The sequence below is a fragment of the Dermacentor variabilis genome, chromosome 9 (genome assembly GCF_050947875.1).
Source record: "Dermacentor variabilis isolate Ectoservices chromosome 9, ASM5094787v1, whole genome shotgun sequence".
In the NCBI taxonomy this organism is placed as follows: Eukaryota; Metazoa; Arthropoda; class Arachnida; order Ixodida; family Ixodidae; genus Dermacentor; species Dermacentor variabilis.
The window spans coordinates 16959508-16975044 of NC_134576.1; the positions used below are offsets into that span (position 1 = coordinate 16959508).

General features: G+C 44.0%; 1 protein-coding gene across 1 annotated transcript in view; it reads left to right on the plus strand.

Moving 5' to 3' along the window:
- LOC142557967 (uncharacterized) overlaps positions 1-15537 on the plus strand; it is a 164714-nt gene that overhangs the window by 125867 nt on the left and 23310 nt on the right. Inside the window, exon 4 of the mRNA XM_075670144.1 lies at positions 6915-7049. Within this exon, the coding sequence (XP_075526259.1) occupies positions 6915-7049 (135 nt within the window). The remainder of the gene's footprint in view (positions 1-6914; positions 7050-15537) is intronic.

The following is a 15537-nucleotide window of genomic DNA, read 5'->3' on the forward strand; positions in this document are numbered from 1 at the left end:
GATAAGATATGACACTGTGGTTACAGACATTTCTTTAAACCACGCCGAAAGTTTGACAGTAAAAATTACGCTTCCGAACAAAAAATTATTGTTGATAGCTATTTATCGGCCACCTAATAACAGTGTCACACGGTTCTTGCGTGAACTTGAGGAAATTTTAGAAGGCCACAAAGCAGCAGATCAGATTTGTTTGGCGGGTGACCTAAACATTAATATATTGAACATCAGTTCGACTACTGTGTCGGATTACCTCTCCATCTTATCAACCTATGGCTTACAAGTGACTATAAATCAACCTACAAGAGAAGAACTTTTACAAAATAGACTAGTATCCTCCTGTCTAGACCATATAGCAATAAGAGCACCGAATTATTCTTTAGAGGCATGTATCATAAGGCAAAAGATAGCGGATCACTATTTTGTCGCATGTCGCCTTAAGGCACTCTTACTCCGGCCCGCAAAGGACAAATCAGAAGAAAAACATGACAGCAATCAATTAAAAGTGCAGATTTTAAACAAGAGAACATTAGATCATTTGATCGCACAGTTTGACTGCGCGGAAATGATTAAGGATTGTAATTATGCTAAAGTTTATGAAAAATTTTGTGAGCAACTAAAGAAATTTGAGCTTTCTAGTATGTACACAATAACTAAAAAACAAAGGAAAAGTTACCCCTGGTTCACAGCCGACATAATGAGAGCTATTTCCAACAGAGACTGGTTGTGGAAAAGGAGCAGGCGTGCGCCGAAATATCAAGATTTGAAAACTGAATATAAGATTGCGAGGAATAGGGTCGTTGCTCTCTTGAGATCAGCAAAACGGCGGTATTTCGTAGACAGATTTAATCAAGCACACAAAAATTCTGCAAAAACTTGGGCTTTAATAAATACGCTCCGAGGCAGAACTGCGGCACGTGCGAATTTCTTGGAATATTTTTCAGAGAAGCCAGATGTAGTTGTAAATAATTTCAATAATTTTTTCACGCGTTTTTCTAACACTGCGCAGTTGCAGAGACACACTTGCTCACTCAAACATACTGTTCAAGCATCTGCTTTTTTGCCCACGTTGTCGAAGGAAGATCTGAGGCGAATAATTTTTAGTTTCCGACCTAATAAACAACCGGGTATGGATGGGTTGGCTGTGGCCACACTAAGAAGAAATTTTGATACATTAGCAGACATACTGCTTTTTATGATTAATGGTTTTATAAGCACCGCATCAATTCCGGAGACATTAAAAACGGCGATTGTTAAGCCACTGTATAAAGCAGGAAAAAAAGATGAAGTTGAAAACTATAGACCTATTTCTGTTTTGCCTATACTCGCTCAAATACTGGAAAAGTTTCTGTTTGATTGCATGACTTCCTTCTTAAAGAAATTTTCACTCCTAACACCAAGACAGTTTGGATTTGTTGCTGAGCGAGGTACTATTACACTGTTAGAATTCACAGAAGAATTATATTCTGCTCTAGATAAGAACCTGTATAGTTGTGCTTTGTTTTTAGATTTAGCAAAAGCGTTCGAAACTGTAAATCACGATATTTTATTAGAAAAGTTGTTTCGTTTGGGTTTCAGGGGACCCTTTTTTGATATTATTTGCAATTATTTACAGGATAGATCACAGGTGGTCATGGGCAGTAAAGAAATTTTTAGCGCTAGAAAATATATTACAGCTGGTGTTCCACAGGGATCCGTGTTGTCCCCTCTTTTATTCAATTTATTTATGAACGACTTTCCCACGATAATTACAAAAGCCATTGTGTATCAATATGCAGATGATACAGTTCTACTCACTCGTCATATGCATTATGAAGAAGCAATTAGCGCCCTACAAAATGCAGTCCATAAGGCTATGCAATGGTTTGAAGAAAACTGTGTTTATATCAATGCTAAGCAAAGCAAAATCATGTGCTTTCGTAGTCCATTAAAAACTCAAAAAATGAACTTGCCAATATTTCTGCATAATGAACATTGTATTTCATGTAAATGTACTGCTATAGAATATGTGGAGACATTCAAATACCTGGGTATAACGTTCAACAGCGGCATGTCTTGGCAACATCACATGGCGTTTTTGTGTGGGAAACTACGTAGTGTTGCATATTTACTTTTCAACATAAAAGGTTTAGTACCTCTACCAGTCAAGAAAATGATAGTGCATGCACTAGCGTACAGTGTGCTGAGGTATGGGATAACGATCTTCGCCTTTTGTACAGAGCACTGGAAAAATCGGATTGATAAACTACTAAAAAATATATTAAGAAATGTGGCTTATGGTACTACACTTAACGACAATAATATTTTTCAGGAATTAGGATTTTGCACATTGGAGGATTTATTTACCAGAACTGTTATTATGCGGCATAATTGGAGCGATGAATTCAAAGAGGCATACGATACACCTCGTCTGTTGAGAAATAAAAAACGTTTTAAGGTACCCTATTCCACTACTAAGTATGGTGAAGCGAGAAGAAGTGTATACATTCCAAAAATATTTAACGAATTGGCCGATGAATTCTTCTTGGCAACTTCGAAAAAACAGTTGAGGAAATTATTGATGAAACGTTGAAATTTAGTCCTGATCTTTACTTAAGTTGTTGATGTGTTTCTCTTTATTTACTATGTCATTGTCTTTTAACGGGTAATACTACCAAACATTTTTCTCAAAGTTGAAAAAAACATGTTATTATGTATATGTCTACCTTTTCACTTTTTATGTAAATATATAACCACATCGCTGTACCGACTCTGCCGGGCCTAGTCGCACAAGTTCCTCGTAGACTTAGACAGGCCCGTTTCCTTGTTTTGTTTTTGGATGTGTGTCAATAAATATTATTATTATTATTATTATTATTTATTATTATTATTATTATTATTATTATTATTATTATTATTATTATTATTATTATTATTATTATTATTATTATTATTACTATTATTATTATTATTATTATTGGTTTCCTCCTAGCGAAAGTGAACGAAGTGGCTCAGCAAATCAGTGTTGCAGAAATTACTGAGAGTGACATTGAGGCCTGCCACCGCCTTCCCGCAAAAGCGAACAAGATACCACCCATTATTGTGCGGTTTCAACGACAAGCACAAAGAGACCAATGGCTTCAAAACAGAAAGTCTTTGGCGGGGAATGGAAAAAAACACCTACCTATGTGAGAACCTGACTCGAAGAACTAAATTGTTACTTCTGCAAACAACGGATTGGGCCAAGAAAAACAATTGCCGGTTTGTTTGGTGCTCAAACGGCAAGGTGCTTGTTCGCCAAAAGGAAGGTGATTCTACTCAAATCATTCGAGATGAGAGTGACGTTGTGGACGTAACATCATAAACAGGTTCCATTCATGTCTGTTGCACTTAATACCCCTACAGCATGATGACACCAAATGCATATCCTCTCCCATGCGAAATCAGTAACAGTGTTAGCTTCGAATTGAAAAGCCCGTCAGTACTTAAATGCTTTCACCTTAACGCTAGGTCAGTTAGGAATAAGGTACATGAATTTTCTATTTTGTTAGACAGCTTCAGTTTCCCTTTTGATGTTATTATGATCTCTGAGACTTGGCTTACCGACAGTGACACCTTTGAATTGCCATCATTTTCAACTTCTTCCTTGAATCGAAAAACCTCCCGTGGAGGCGGTTATGCATACTTGTTAATGACCATTTTAAGTGTGAAATTTTGAACGAATTCAGTTAACTGAAGGATGATGTTGAAATCATTTCAGTTATATCAGGAAACATTCTAATGTCCGTGGTCTACAGGCCGCCGTCTGGTAACATGGACTCATTTCTTGAAACCATGGAATCTTATCTAAGCTTGGCAAAGAGCAACAAGTACGATGTGATCATTGGTGGCGACTTCAATATAGATATGTTATGTACAACAGTGAACAGCGTGAATTTTGATGTGTTACTTAGATGTTACTGTGTCACAAATATGATAACCACAGCAATCCGCATAACCCCTACTTCCCAAACTTGTATCAATCTATTTTTAACAAATATTAATTCTCCACTCATTCACTCAGGAGTTACATGCTGTGATATAAGCGATCATATGGGCATATATTTATTTTGCCAGAAGGAGGTCTCGAAACGCTACCTTGGTGTAAAAGCTATGTATCAATGTGTAACGGAAAGTTCCCTAGAAAGCTTTCGCACGGACCTTCTAGGTGTAGACTTTTCTCACATATATAGCGAAACTAGGGCGGACAGCGCTTACGACTTATTCCTCGACGCCTTCACTCATGTCTATAACAAGCACTTTGTTCCAAAATTCAAGAAGCTACCTAAAACAATTAGAAAACCGTGGATATCACGTGAACTCTACACGCGTGTTAAAGAAAAGCACAAATTATATCAACTATTTATTTACACAAAAGATATTCTTGTTCTTGAGCGCTTTAAGAAATGCAGAAATAAATTAAATTCTGACATACGACAGGCAAAGCTCAGACATTACGAAAACTACTTTGCAGCTGCATTAAATCATCCTGATAAGATCTGGCGTAAAATCCGGTCACTCGACTCTGCCATCTCGCAGATTACAACTCCAGATAAAATTACAAGCGATGGCATAGAATACTCAGGCAATACTCTTGCAGAAAAATTTAACAACTTTTTACGGCCGCACCGAAGTCCTCAGCAGACACAACTCACATAACTATTGATAGATGTCCCTCGTCTTTGTTTCCGGAACCTGTCTCTACAAGTGAAATTTTGTCTACGTTCAGAGGCCTAAGGAACAGTATATCGTGTGATGCGGAAAATATACAGATACGTCCAGTTAAGCACGTCATTGATATCATTGCTGCGCCATTGGAGCACATATATAACTTATGCTTAGAAACGGCCACTTTTCCCCCGAGATTGCACATTGCTAGAGTAGCAGTCATATATAAAAAAGGTAGCAAAAATGACCTCGGCAACTATAGACCAATTAGTATTCTGCCCGTCTTCTCAAAAGTGTTCGAGAAGCTCATTCTTAAGCGAGTTGAAAGTTTTTTTTTAAATAAACACAGTATACTTTCTGACAACCAGTATGGCTTCAGAAAAAACCGATCGACGGAACTTGCTCTTTTACACCAGAAAGAATACATACTAAGGAACTTTGAGCAGAGGAACCTCGTCTTGGGAATTTTCTAAGATTATAGCAAAGCCTTTGATTGCATAAATCATAGCATCTTGTTTCAGAAGCTTGAATGTTATGGAATTAGAGGCGCAGCACTGCTCTTAATTAAATCTTACCTATGGCACAGAAGACAGTATGTCCAGATATACGAATATAAGTCAACTATAGGAACAGTTTCGTGCAGGGTACCCCAAGGACCATTGCTTTTTAACCTGTACATTAATGATATCGTCAATGTGCATACTAATGTTCGTTTCATAATCTACGCCGATGATACTAGTTTGTTTTTATCAGATGATAGCAGTAGTGCGCTAAGGACAAATGCAAACGTGCTCCTGGAAAAAATACATGTATGGTCCGATAAAAATCTTTTGTCTGTTAATACTGCAAAGTCAAAGGCAGTGCTTTTTCGTCCCAAAAATAAAAAATGCGGTGATTTCGGTGAGTTATTTTATAACAGAGACAAGATTGAATTAGTGACGTCATTCAAACAACTTGGCGTAAAATTCACCGAAAACATGCTGTGGGACGACCACACAGACAATGCAGCATTAAAGGCATCTAGAGCCATAGGATTTATAATGCGTTCCAAAAATTATCTCCCACAAAAGCTAAAACTCTCTCTATATCATGCATTATTTCGCTCACATCTAAACTACTGCTCATTAGTATGGGGTATTGCAACACAAACCGGTCTGAAAAAACTAGGAACTCTCGAAAAACGGGCCCTCAGATTAGTTCATAACCTGCCAAGTAGACACTCAACAAAAAACTTATTTTTCAAGAACAAGATCATTAACGTTTTCAGCCTCCATGCTTATAGACTACTACGCACCTACAAACTAGAACAAAGAAGATGCATAAGTAATATATCTGACTTAGCCCCGATTGAATTATTTCATTGCACATATCCACGCCGGCATAAATCACACTGGGTATTACCAAAAGTAAGAACAAACTATGGACGCCAAATGGTAGCATTTCAACTTCCATCCTTACTTAACAAATGAATTGATGAAAATATAGACTTAGGAAGTATTAGCTGCTCTAACCTTCGCAACTACGTTCTCATTAACGCGTCCCTTTGATTGTCCAACATTTAGACATATGTGAACGTTTTTGTGTCTAATTGTCTTATAAGCGGATTTTTAGTTGCTGTTATTTCGCTGTTTCGTAAGCGTTTTTGTTCTCAGTTGCTGTACTTGTATTTATTTTCAATTGGTTTATATTTTTTTCACACACGCAGGTGATTGTGTATTTTGCATACTTGTTTTTATACTAATGTTTTGTTTGACTTTGTATTTGCTGTCGTGACAGAGGTGCCATCGCATGCCACTGCTTACCTGTACGGGGGGTGGGAACTTAGTCAGGCGTCAATCGCTTTTATTCCCATCCCCTCCATCAATGTAATGGTGATGGAAATAAATCATTATTATTATTATTATTATTATTATTATTATTATTATTATTATTATTATTATTACGCATTTCAACTTCAGCGAACTCATTAAACTTCGTAAAGCAGTACGCCTATTATTGCTATTAAAAATATGGCTGCATGTTTCGACTAGCCATATTTCGTGCAAACCCGGAGGCTCCTTACTCGGTGTACAGCTGACTTCGTGTGACAGTGACTCCGTGTTTCGCTTAGGTTGCTGATTCCTAATTTTTTCGCCCAAGTATTGCTTCACCGTGTTACTGTTGTTGAATATAGTGACTATAATGTCCTTTTGAGCACGTAATGATAGTTCTCTTTCTCTTTTTACTCACAGATTCTTCTGTTCGCGTTGTCGCTGTACAGATTTCTGTGCGCTCAGTACACGTCTGGATTTGTGTTTATTATCCTTGTCGTGATTTGCCTAACGACTGCTACTGAATTCCTGGCAATGAAGCTGCGAGTGTTCCAGGTACGCTGATTCAATGTTCTTGATTTTATTTGTGACTAGCGGATTTCATCACCGGTGCTTTCAAATATTTCGTCGCTAGATTGGGACCAAGAATTTTTCCACCTGGAAAAGTTGCAAGCACTATATATGTTGTGCGCCCACGGGTGTTATTGGCATAAAATGCTTGAAAATGCGGGAAAGAAAAGTGATGGCACTAATTCGACCTTCTTGGTGGGACATAGCATAATTGAAGCGCGAAAGACAGAGAGGGTACAACATGTGCACCAACTTCAACAAATGATTTATTTGTAACAGAACGCTAGTATACCAGGTGTTTCAGCGTAAGCTTTCAAATTCTTTTGTTAATATTGCCAGTGGGAGAAGACACAATTCTAGTCCATGAGCTGCTCTGCTCGAAGACGCAGCATTACTTGCAGAAAAAAAGTTACTAACCTTTACAAATTATAGCCAAGGAGTCTGGATCAGAAGCGTATCCACTTGGACCTAATTCTTAGGATGAGACCACTTTCGACATATTACTTCCCAAACTTTGGGGAGAAAACATTGGCGATCCATTTATTTTTGTGCTTCAATATAACCCATGTTTGGTTAAGGAAGTCATTGGAACGGCAGTGCATCTTCCCCGCAAGTTTGACAGCGCATATCTCGTAAATTGTGTCACCCACACAATTGTTTACAAGTGAATATGGCTTGCAGTGTCTGCTGCTTTAATTTGTAAATGGCAATATGTGCCACAAGGTAATTAGTCAAAAACGTAGTGAACTTTTGCTAATTTGTCGATTATGCATTTCAACTTCTTGTACAAGTAATGTCCGCCGCTTCGAGTAGACTAGCTCATAGCCTAGGATTTTACAATGTGCAACAGCCAATTTCAAAAATATTTTCAAAGTGTTCACTGAAACACCCGGTATAGAAACACACACGTTACTTTGTGGTCACATTTAATAAATACCAACTCGTGTTTCGGCTCCTTAAGCACTCACACAAAGCTTTGCTAAATACAGATTTTAACTCATTGGATCTGCTCTATATTTCTTTATTATATAAGCTAATCACTTCGCAGCGTTATTTGTTAAGAATTAAAATGCAAACAAGCCGATCCCTTGAACGTTGCAGTCGATGCAAGGTAAGGTGCGATTAGCCGGCCATATGAAATGGTGCTTGCCAAGAAGAGTTGTGTAAGGAACTTAGGCGACTAACACGGCATTGGTGATGACAAGTTATATTACCTTTATTGGCATTCTTTTCAAAACGCGGTAGTGGCGTTCCCTGGCCTGCTCGAAGTCCAAATAGCTATTACATTTATCGCTGTTAATCATTCCATCTGTATCTCCGTAATGAAATTCCTGCAGGACAATCGTCAGCGAACGCGACATGTTGCAGCCTCACTTTAGCAATTTCATTTTAATGACCCTGAAAATTATTAACATAACATAGACCCGATCTCTTCTTGACTGAGAGCACGGACGATGTAACCCGGAACAAGGCGAGTGACGAACCCAAGTTTTGCACCGGTGCAACCGGCAAGACGAGAGTAACCGGCGGACACTAGCCACTTTCGGGTAAGTGCACCTTATCTCAAGATATCAAGCGTTATTCCCGACAACCGCCCGCCCGCCGGGTTAAGCCTAACGCCAGAACCAGCTCCCGCAATCTCATCGGCAGAAACACCCTCGCGCCGCGCGCCGCGTCAGCACGAGCACACGAGCGCTCGCCCACGCCGCGGCGAAGAGCCCCTACGATGAGCCGAGAAGCAGCTGCTGCAAGTGAAATGTCAAACCAGAAAGAAGATGAGGCAAATGCAATGCAAACAGACTTGACGGAAGAAAACACCGGGGAAGGTACCTGGAACTGTGATGCAGAAAGCGACCGAACAATCGAAGCGGAAAGCGCCTGGATCACAAGAAACAAGAAAGCGAAGAAGGACACCTCGAATTTTAAGACGCCGGCAAAAAAACCAACAGATGAGCCAACGCCCAATGCACCACCTTCACAGCAACAACGCAGACCCAGGATGCCGCCCCTGCCACTTGACGACTTTAAGATCGTCTACCGCTCGCAAGCAGGTCTCGACCTCGGCAAATGGAATACCGTCGCAGTCATGCACGCCATCGGTAGAGCGAGTGGACTATCGCAGCAGGATTTCAATGATAAAGTACGCGTACAAGTACAGAGAATCGAAGATTTAATCATCGCATGCACGGCCGTCAAGGAAGACGTCAAGATGCTGGTCAGCATTAACAGAATACAGCTCGGAGGCACTTACCACAACGTCAAAGGCAACATACGAACACCCGAAGACGTCTCCCGAGGCGTCATGAATGGCCTCATACCAGGAACAAGCACTGCATAACTTATGGCAGGAATCCGAGCACCGGCACGATACACCGTCCTTCACACCCAAATGATGGGTCAGTCGACCGCGGCAGTCATATTCTTCGAAGGACCGCACGTTCCCTACTACATCATCTTCCAGAGTGTAGACTTCCGCTGCAGACCCTATCGCAAGTCAGTGCAGTACTGCCGCACCTGTGGCAACACGGGACACCACCAAGACGTCTGTCCGAAACCCATCCCAGATTTTTACTACAAGTGCGGCAAGACTGGACAACCACAAGACCATGACTGCAAACCGACCTGCAAGCTCTGCGGAGAAGCGCACAAAACTGCAAGTACAGAGTGCAAGAAGAGACCGAAGACAAGTCCTCCACCCTACAATATACAGCAACAGCGCCTTAACTGACTACAAGAAAGAGGCAACCGCTGGAGCTCCAGCAGTGAAGAGTTCCCGGTGCTGGGTACCTCGGCCACCAGCTCGCGCAGTGTCAGTACGGGCAGCTCGCCCAGGCGCAGCAGCTCCAAGCCAATACTGCGAAGTGCTTCGCGCTCACGTTGCCGCTCTCGCTCTCGCTCAGTCAAACGCGCGAGCTACGCCGATGCGGTAAACGGCTCGAGCGACTCCGGTGGTACGAGCAGCTTGGATGCATCGGCCAAAGCGGCAGTCATACGGGTCCTAGAAAACAAGCAGCAGAATCAGCAGAGCAAACTGCAGAATCAGCACAGCCAATTGCAAAGCCAGCAAAACCTCATAGACAAGCTACTCCGCAGTCAACAGAAACAGCAAGAGCTCACCGACAAACTGCTTCAAAAATGCAAAGAACAACAACAACTCACAGACAAGCTGCATCAAAAATGCCAGGAGCTCGAAAACATAAACAGACAGTCGGGAACGATGTTGACCAAGGCCGACACTAAAGCCATAGTAGATACAAGGTGCCTGATATTTCAAGAAGCCTTTATGAAGAACATTCACGCCACAATGGAAAAAGTTGTCCAATCAGCAGTCTAAAAAACAGTCGCTACCTTCGAAAACAAGACCGCCAAGTTAAACGCCAAAATTGATGGGATCACACCACAGCTCAGCAATCTTATCGCGCATGTGAAGAACAACTACATCACTAAAGCACAGCTCGACAATTCGCGTCCCACGACTCGGAAGAAGGCACGGGCGAACAGCCACAGCGACTCTCACTCCGTCTCGCCCACTCGCGATCGCCGACGTGAATTCGAATCCTACGACGATGGCGATCCCTAACCACAAGGCAAAGAACCAGCATTCAATTATACGCATATGGCAATGGAACTGTCGATCATACCGCCCTCGACACGCCAATCTACAAGAATTGGTCAAGCTGAATCAACCCGACGTCATAGCACTACAGGAAACCAACACGCAGAACGTCCGACTGCAAGGATACGCCACAACCCGACGAACTGCCATACTGGTGAAGAAAACTCTCACAGCCCAAAAACATGACGTAGAGAACACCCAGACCAAAGTCACCTTAATCGACGTTTTACCGGAACGAAAGACGCAGAAAAGCCTATTCGTGGCCAGCGTGTACAGCCCGTCTCGTGACCAGCTACCGGACTTCGATCACTAGGTGCGAAAAATCAGGAAATCCACGAATGGATACCAACTCGTCATAGTGGGAGACTTCAACGCCTCGCACACGGCATGGGGCTATCATACCACCACAAAGAAGGGTGCTTGAGTGCATGATGCTGCCCAGCAACACAGACTCACCCTCCGGCATGCTCCTCTCCAGATCACGAGAATTGGAAACAGCGTCTCCAGGGACACAAACCCCGATCTAACCTTTACTGCGGACGTCCCGTGGGCAGAGTGGAGTCGACTTCAGGAAACCTTAGGTAGCGATCACCATATCCTCCAATTAGATGTAGCACGCACTTATAAACAGACCAAGATTGTAATTGCACGGCTAACCGAATGGAAATCCTTTAGGGACAAGCTAGATTCCGGAGCAAGCATAACTGACATTGACGAGTGGCTCAGAAATGTATTAGACACAGCAGAACGTTACACCAAGACCATACAACTCGATGCCGATACAACCGCGGTCGACGCGCACCTCCTCCATCTCAGGGAGGCAAGACGTGGCCTCCTAAAGAGATGGAAGCAACAAAAGCTTAACAGAAAGCAAAAAACACCTCTCCCTCTCCTTACCAAGCAGGCTCAAGACGGTGCGGACCTCCTCGCCAGGCAGAACTGGCACGCTTTCTGTGACAAGCTACAGGGGACTTTGAGCACGAAGAGGACCTGGCACCTCCTACGCGCACTCCTGGCCACTGAACCCACCAAAACGAAACAGAAGCGACATCTTCACAGTCTTATCCACAACCGCACCGGATCAGAAGAACACCTCCTGCGAGAACTACAAAAGAAACAATGCGGAGACGCACGCTTTACCGCGTCAACTCGCAGCAAGGAATACTCTGGAAAACCGAATCTAGAACTCGACCGACCCTTCACGCAGGCTGAAATCCACGTAGCCCTATCCAAGCTGACTAGAAATACTAGCCCTGGTAAAGACCGGATCGTTAACAAACACCTACGCAACCTACCGCCGCAGGCCACCGAGGCTCTCCTCCGTTACTACAATGAGTGCAGGGAGAAAGGAGAACTGCCTGCTGTGTGGAAACGCTCGGACATCACCATGATCCCCAAGTCCAACAAACCTCTCAGCTTGGAGAATCTACGCCCAATTTCCCTGACCTCGTGCGCGGGAAAGCTTTTCGAACATATGGTTCACGATCGCATTACCCTGTACCTGAGACAACGACCACCTACCAGACACCATGTTCGGCTTCAAGCAGCACCTCTCAACGCAGGACGTGCTCTTCCAACTTAAAGGAGGCCTTCTAGATTACCTAAACAATCGAAGCAAATACTCCATTGTGGCAGTAGACGTCAAGGGAGCCTTTGATAACGTTAGCCGTGACGCGATCCTGAACAATCTCGAAGATACCGGCTGCGGCACTAGGACCTACGCATACGTCAGAAACTTTCTGATGGACCGCACGGCAACAGTCGGAATCTGCAACATCCGCAGTGAAAGCTTCGTACTTCCAAACAGAGGCACCCCGCAAGGGTCGGTCATTTCACCTCTACTCTTTAACGTAGCTATGATGAAGCTACCCCCACTCCTCGAGACCATACCAGATCTGCGTCACGCTAGGTATGTTGATGACGTCACGCTCTAGACCAGAGCTACGAACGTTGGAAGGCAAGAAAGTAGCTTACACGAAGCCGTCGACACCATCGAACGCTATCTCTGAAACTGCGGTCTCCGCGGCGGCCCAGAGAAGTCTGAGCACCTCGTCCTGAAAGCAAGAACGAGAGGCCGACTACCCAACTACGAAGAGCCCGACCCCACCATCACACTCAACGGGACAACAATCCCGAAAGTCGACACCATGCGAATACTTGGACTCCACATCCACAAAGACGGATCGGGAGCTGCAAGCATACCGAGACTAGAACGCACCCTTTCGCAACTCACGGACCTTGTCAAGAGGATCTCAAGCCAAAGAAGCGGGCTGAAGGAGCAAGACACTCTAAGCACAATACCAGCACTGCTCAACAGCCGCATCACATACGGCACGCCGCACCTGGCTTTAAAGAACGGTGAAATAGAAAAGCTCAACATCATGATAAGGAAGGCAGTCAAAGTCGCCCTGAGAATCCCCGCCATGGCCTCTAGATCACGTCTCCTTAAGATAGGCGTCCATAACACGTGTCAAGAGCTCGCCGAAGCGCGCAAGAACAGCCAGCTAGAACGACTCAAGATCACGCCCACAGGGAGATCAGTGCTGCGACACCTAAACTACAGCGAGACGTATGTCGCAGACACGTACAAGAAAGAGCGAATACCACCGGACGTTCGAGAGTGCATTTGCATCGCACGTGTCCCGCGCAACATGCATCCCATATATCACAAGAGTAGAAGACAGGCTAAAGCCAATGCCATCAAACGAAGTTTGAAGCATGACCCGAATGCCCGCTACACCAACGCGGCCGAGTATCAGCATCGAAACGCGTACTCTCTCAACGTCGTAGGCTGCCAATGCTCCGAGCTAGCATCGGCAACCATCAAGGCACCCAACCCGGAAACGACTGAAGAAGCGGCAATCGCTCTCGCCACCACTACATGCACAGACTCAGCGGTTATATTCACCGACTCTCAGGCCGCCTACAGAAACTTCTTGAGGGGCCGCATCTCGGCCGATGCACTCCAGATACTAAAAAGACGAAGCACTCCGCTCCCTTACACCTCCGTAACGTGGGTACCCGGACACGACGGACTAGAGGGGAACGAAGCGGCCCACGCCGCTGCCCGCGAGCACGTCAGCCGGGCTCCCCTCTCCCCACGCGCTCTCGGACACGCGACAGAAGAAGTGGAGGCCGTACCCACCAACTATTCGGCCATATTGCAACATTACAGGCTCGAGCTTCGAGTATACCCTCCACCGCACCCTAAACTCGACAGAGAAGAAAGCCTGATCCTCAGACGCCTGCAAAGTAATACGCACACACACGGAATGATAATGCATCGCCTCTACCCGAAGCTCTACGGCTAGCTCTGCCCACTCTGAAACGTACTCGACACTCTGGCACACTTGCTCCTGGAATGCCCGTGGCAGGAAGGTAGCGAAATCCAACCAGAGACGCACGCAAAACGAGCAATAGAAGCAAACGACTTATTCGAAACGTGGGAGGCAAAGCTAACTCTCGGGGACCGGGAAGACCAACAACTCGTCGCCAGGGCCAAGGGGGCAGTCGAAGCCAGAGGGTTCCTGGACTAAGGAGCCTTCCCAGCTAAGGGTGATACCCGTCATCGCTCGGGACACTGTTTCGTATAATAAGCGTTTCTTTCTCTCAATATAACCCAAGTTTGGTTAAGGAAGTCAGTAGAACGGCAGTGCATCTTCCCCGCAAGTTTGACAGCGCATATCTCGTGAATAGTGTCACCCACACAGTTGTTTTCAAGTGAATATGCCTTGCAGTCTCTGCCGCTTTAATTTGTAAATGGCAATATGTGCCACAAGCTAATTGGTCAAAAACGTAGTGAACTATTGCTAATTTATCGATTATGCTTTTCAACTTCTTGTACAAGTAATGTCCGCCACTTCGAGTAGACTAGCTCATTGCCTAGAATATTACTATGTGCCACAGCCAATTTCAAAAATATTTTCAAAGTGTTCACTCAAACACCCTGTATATAAGCACACACGTTGCTTTGTCGTCACATTTAATAAATACCAACTCGTGTTTCGGCTCCTTATGCACTCACACAAAGCTTTGCCATATACAGATTTTAACTCATTGGATCAGCTGTACATTTTTTTGTTCTATAAGCTAATGACTTCGCAGCGTTATTTGTTAAGAATTAAAATGCAAACAAGCCGATCCCTTGAACGTTGCAGTCGATGCAAGGTAAGGTGCGATTAGCCGGCAATATGAAATGGTGTTTATTAAGAAGAGTTGTGTAACGAACTTAGCGACTAACGTGGCATTGGTGATGACAAGTAATATTAGCTTTATTGGCATTCTTTTCAAAACGCGGTAGTGGCATTCCCTGGCCTGCTAGAAGTCCGAATAGGTATTACATTCATCGCTGTTAATCATTCCATCTGTATCTCCTTGATGAAATTCCTTCAGGACAATCGTCAGCGAACGCGACACGTTGCAGCCTCACTTTAGCAATTTCATTTTAACGACCCTGAAAATTATTAACATAACATAGACCCGATCTCTTCTTGACTGAGAGCGCGGACGATGTAGCTTTGGCGCAGTCAGGCCGTTGGCACGACTTCTTCTGTCGACGTTGAATGCCTATTTTAGCTCGCATGAAATGCCAATGCGCTGCGTAGCGCGCGCATTGCTTGCGAGCTGGCGTGTGGTGCGCCGTAGCACGCGCGCGACAAACAAAAAGAACTGCGCCGCGTACGGGCAAAAAAAAAAAAATAAGCGGCGCGCGCGGCGTCAGGGAAAGGGTGAAAGTGAGCGGAGTGGGTCGGCCTAATAAAAACAAATAAATAAAAAACGTTTGAGAGAGGAGGCACCGCGCGGCTGCTATGCCAGTTGCCATGACAACGTAAACAATCGTATGCGCCGCCATTTTGC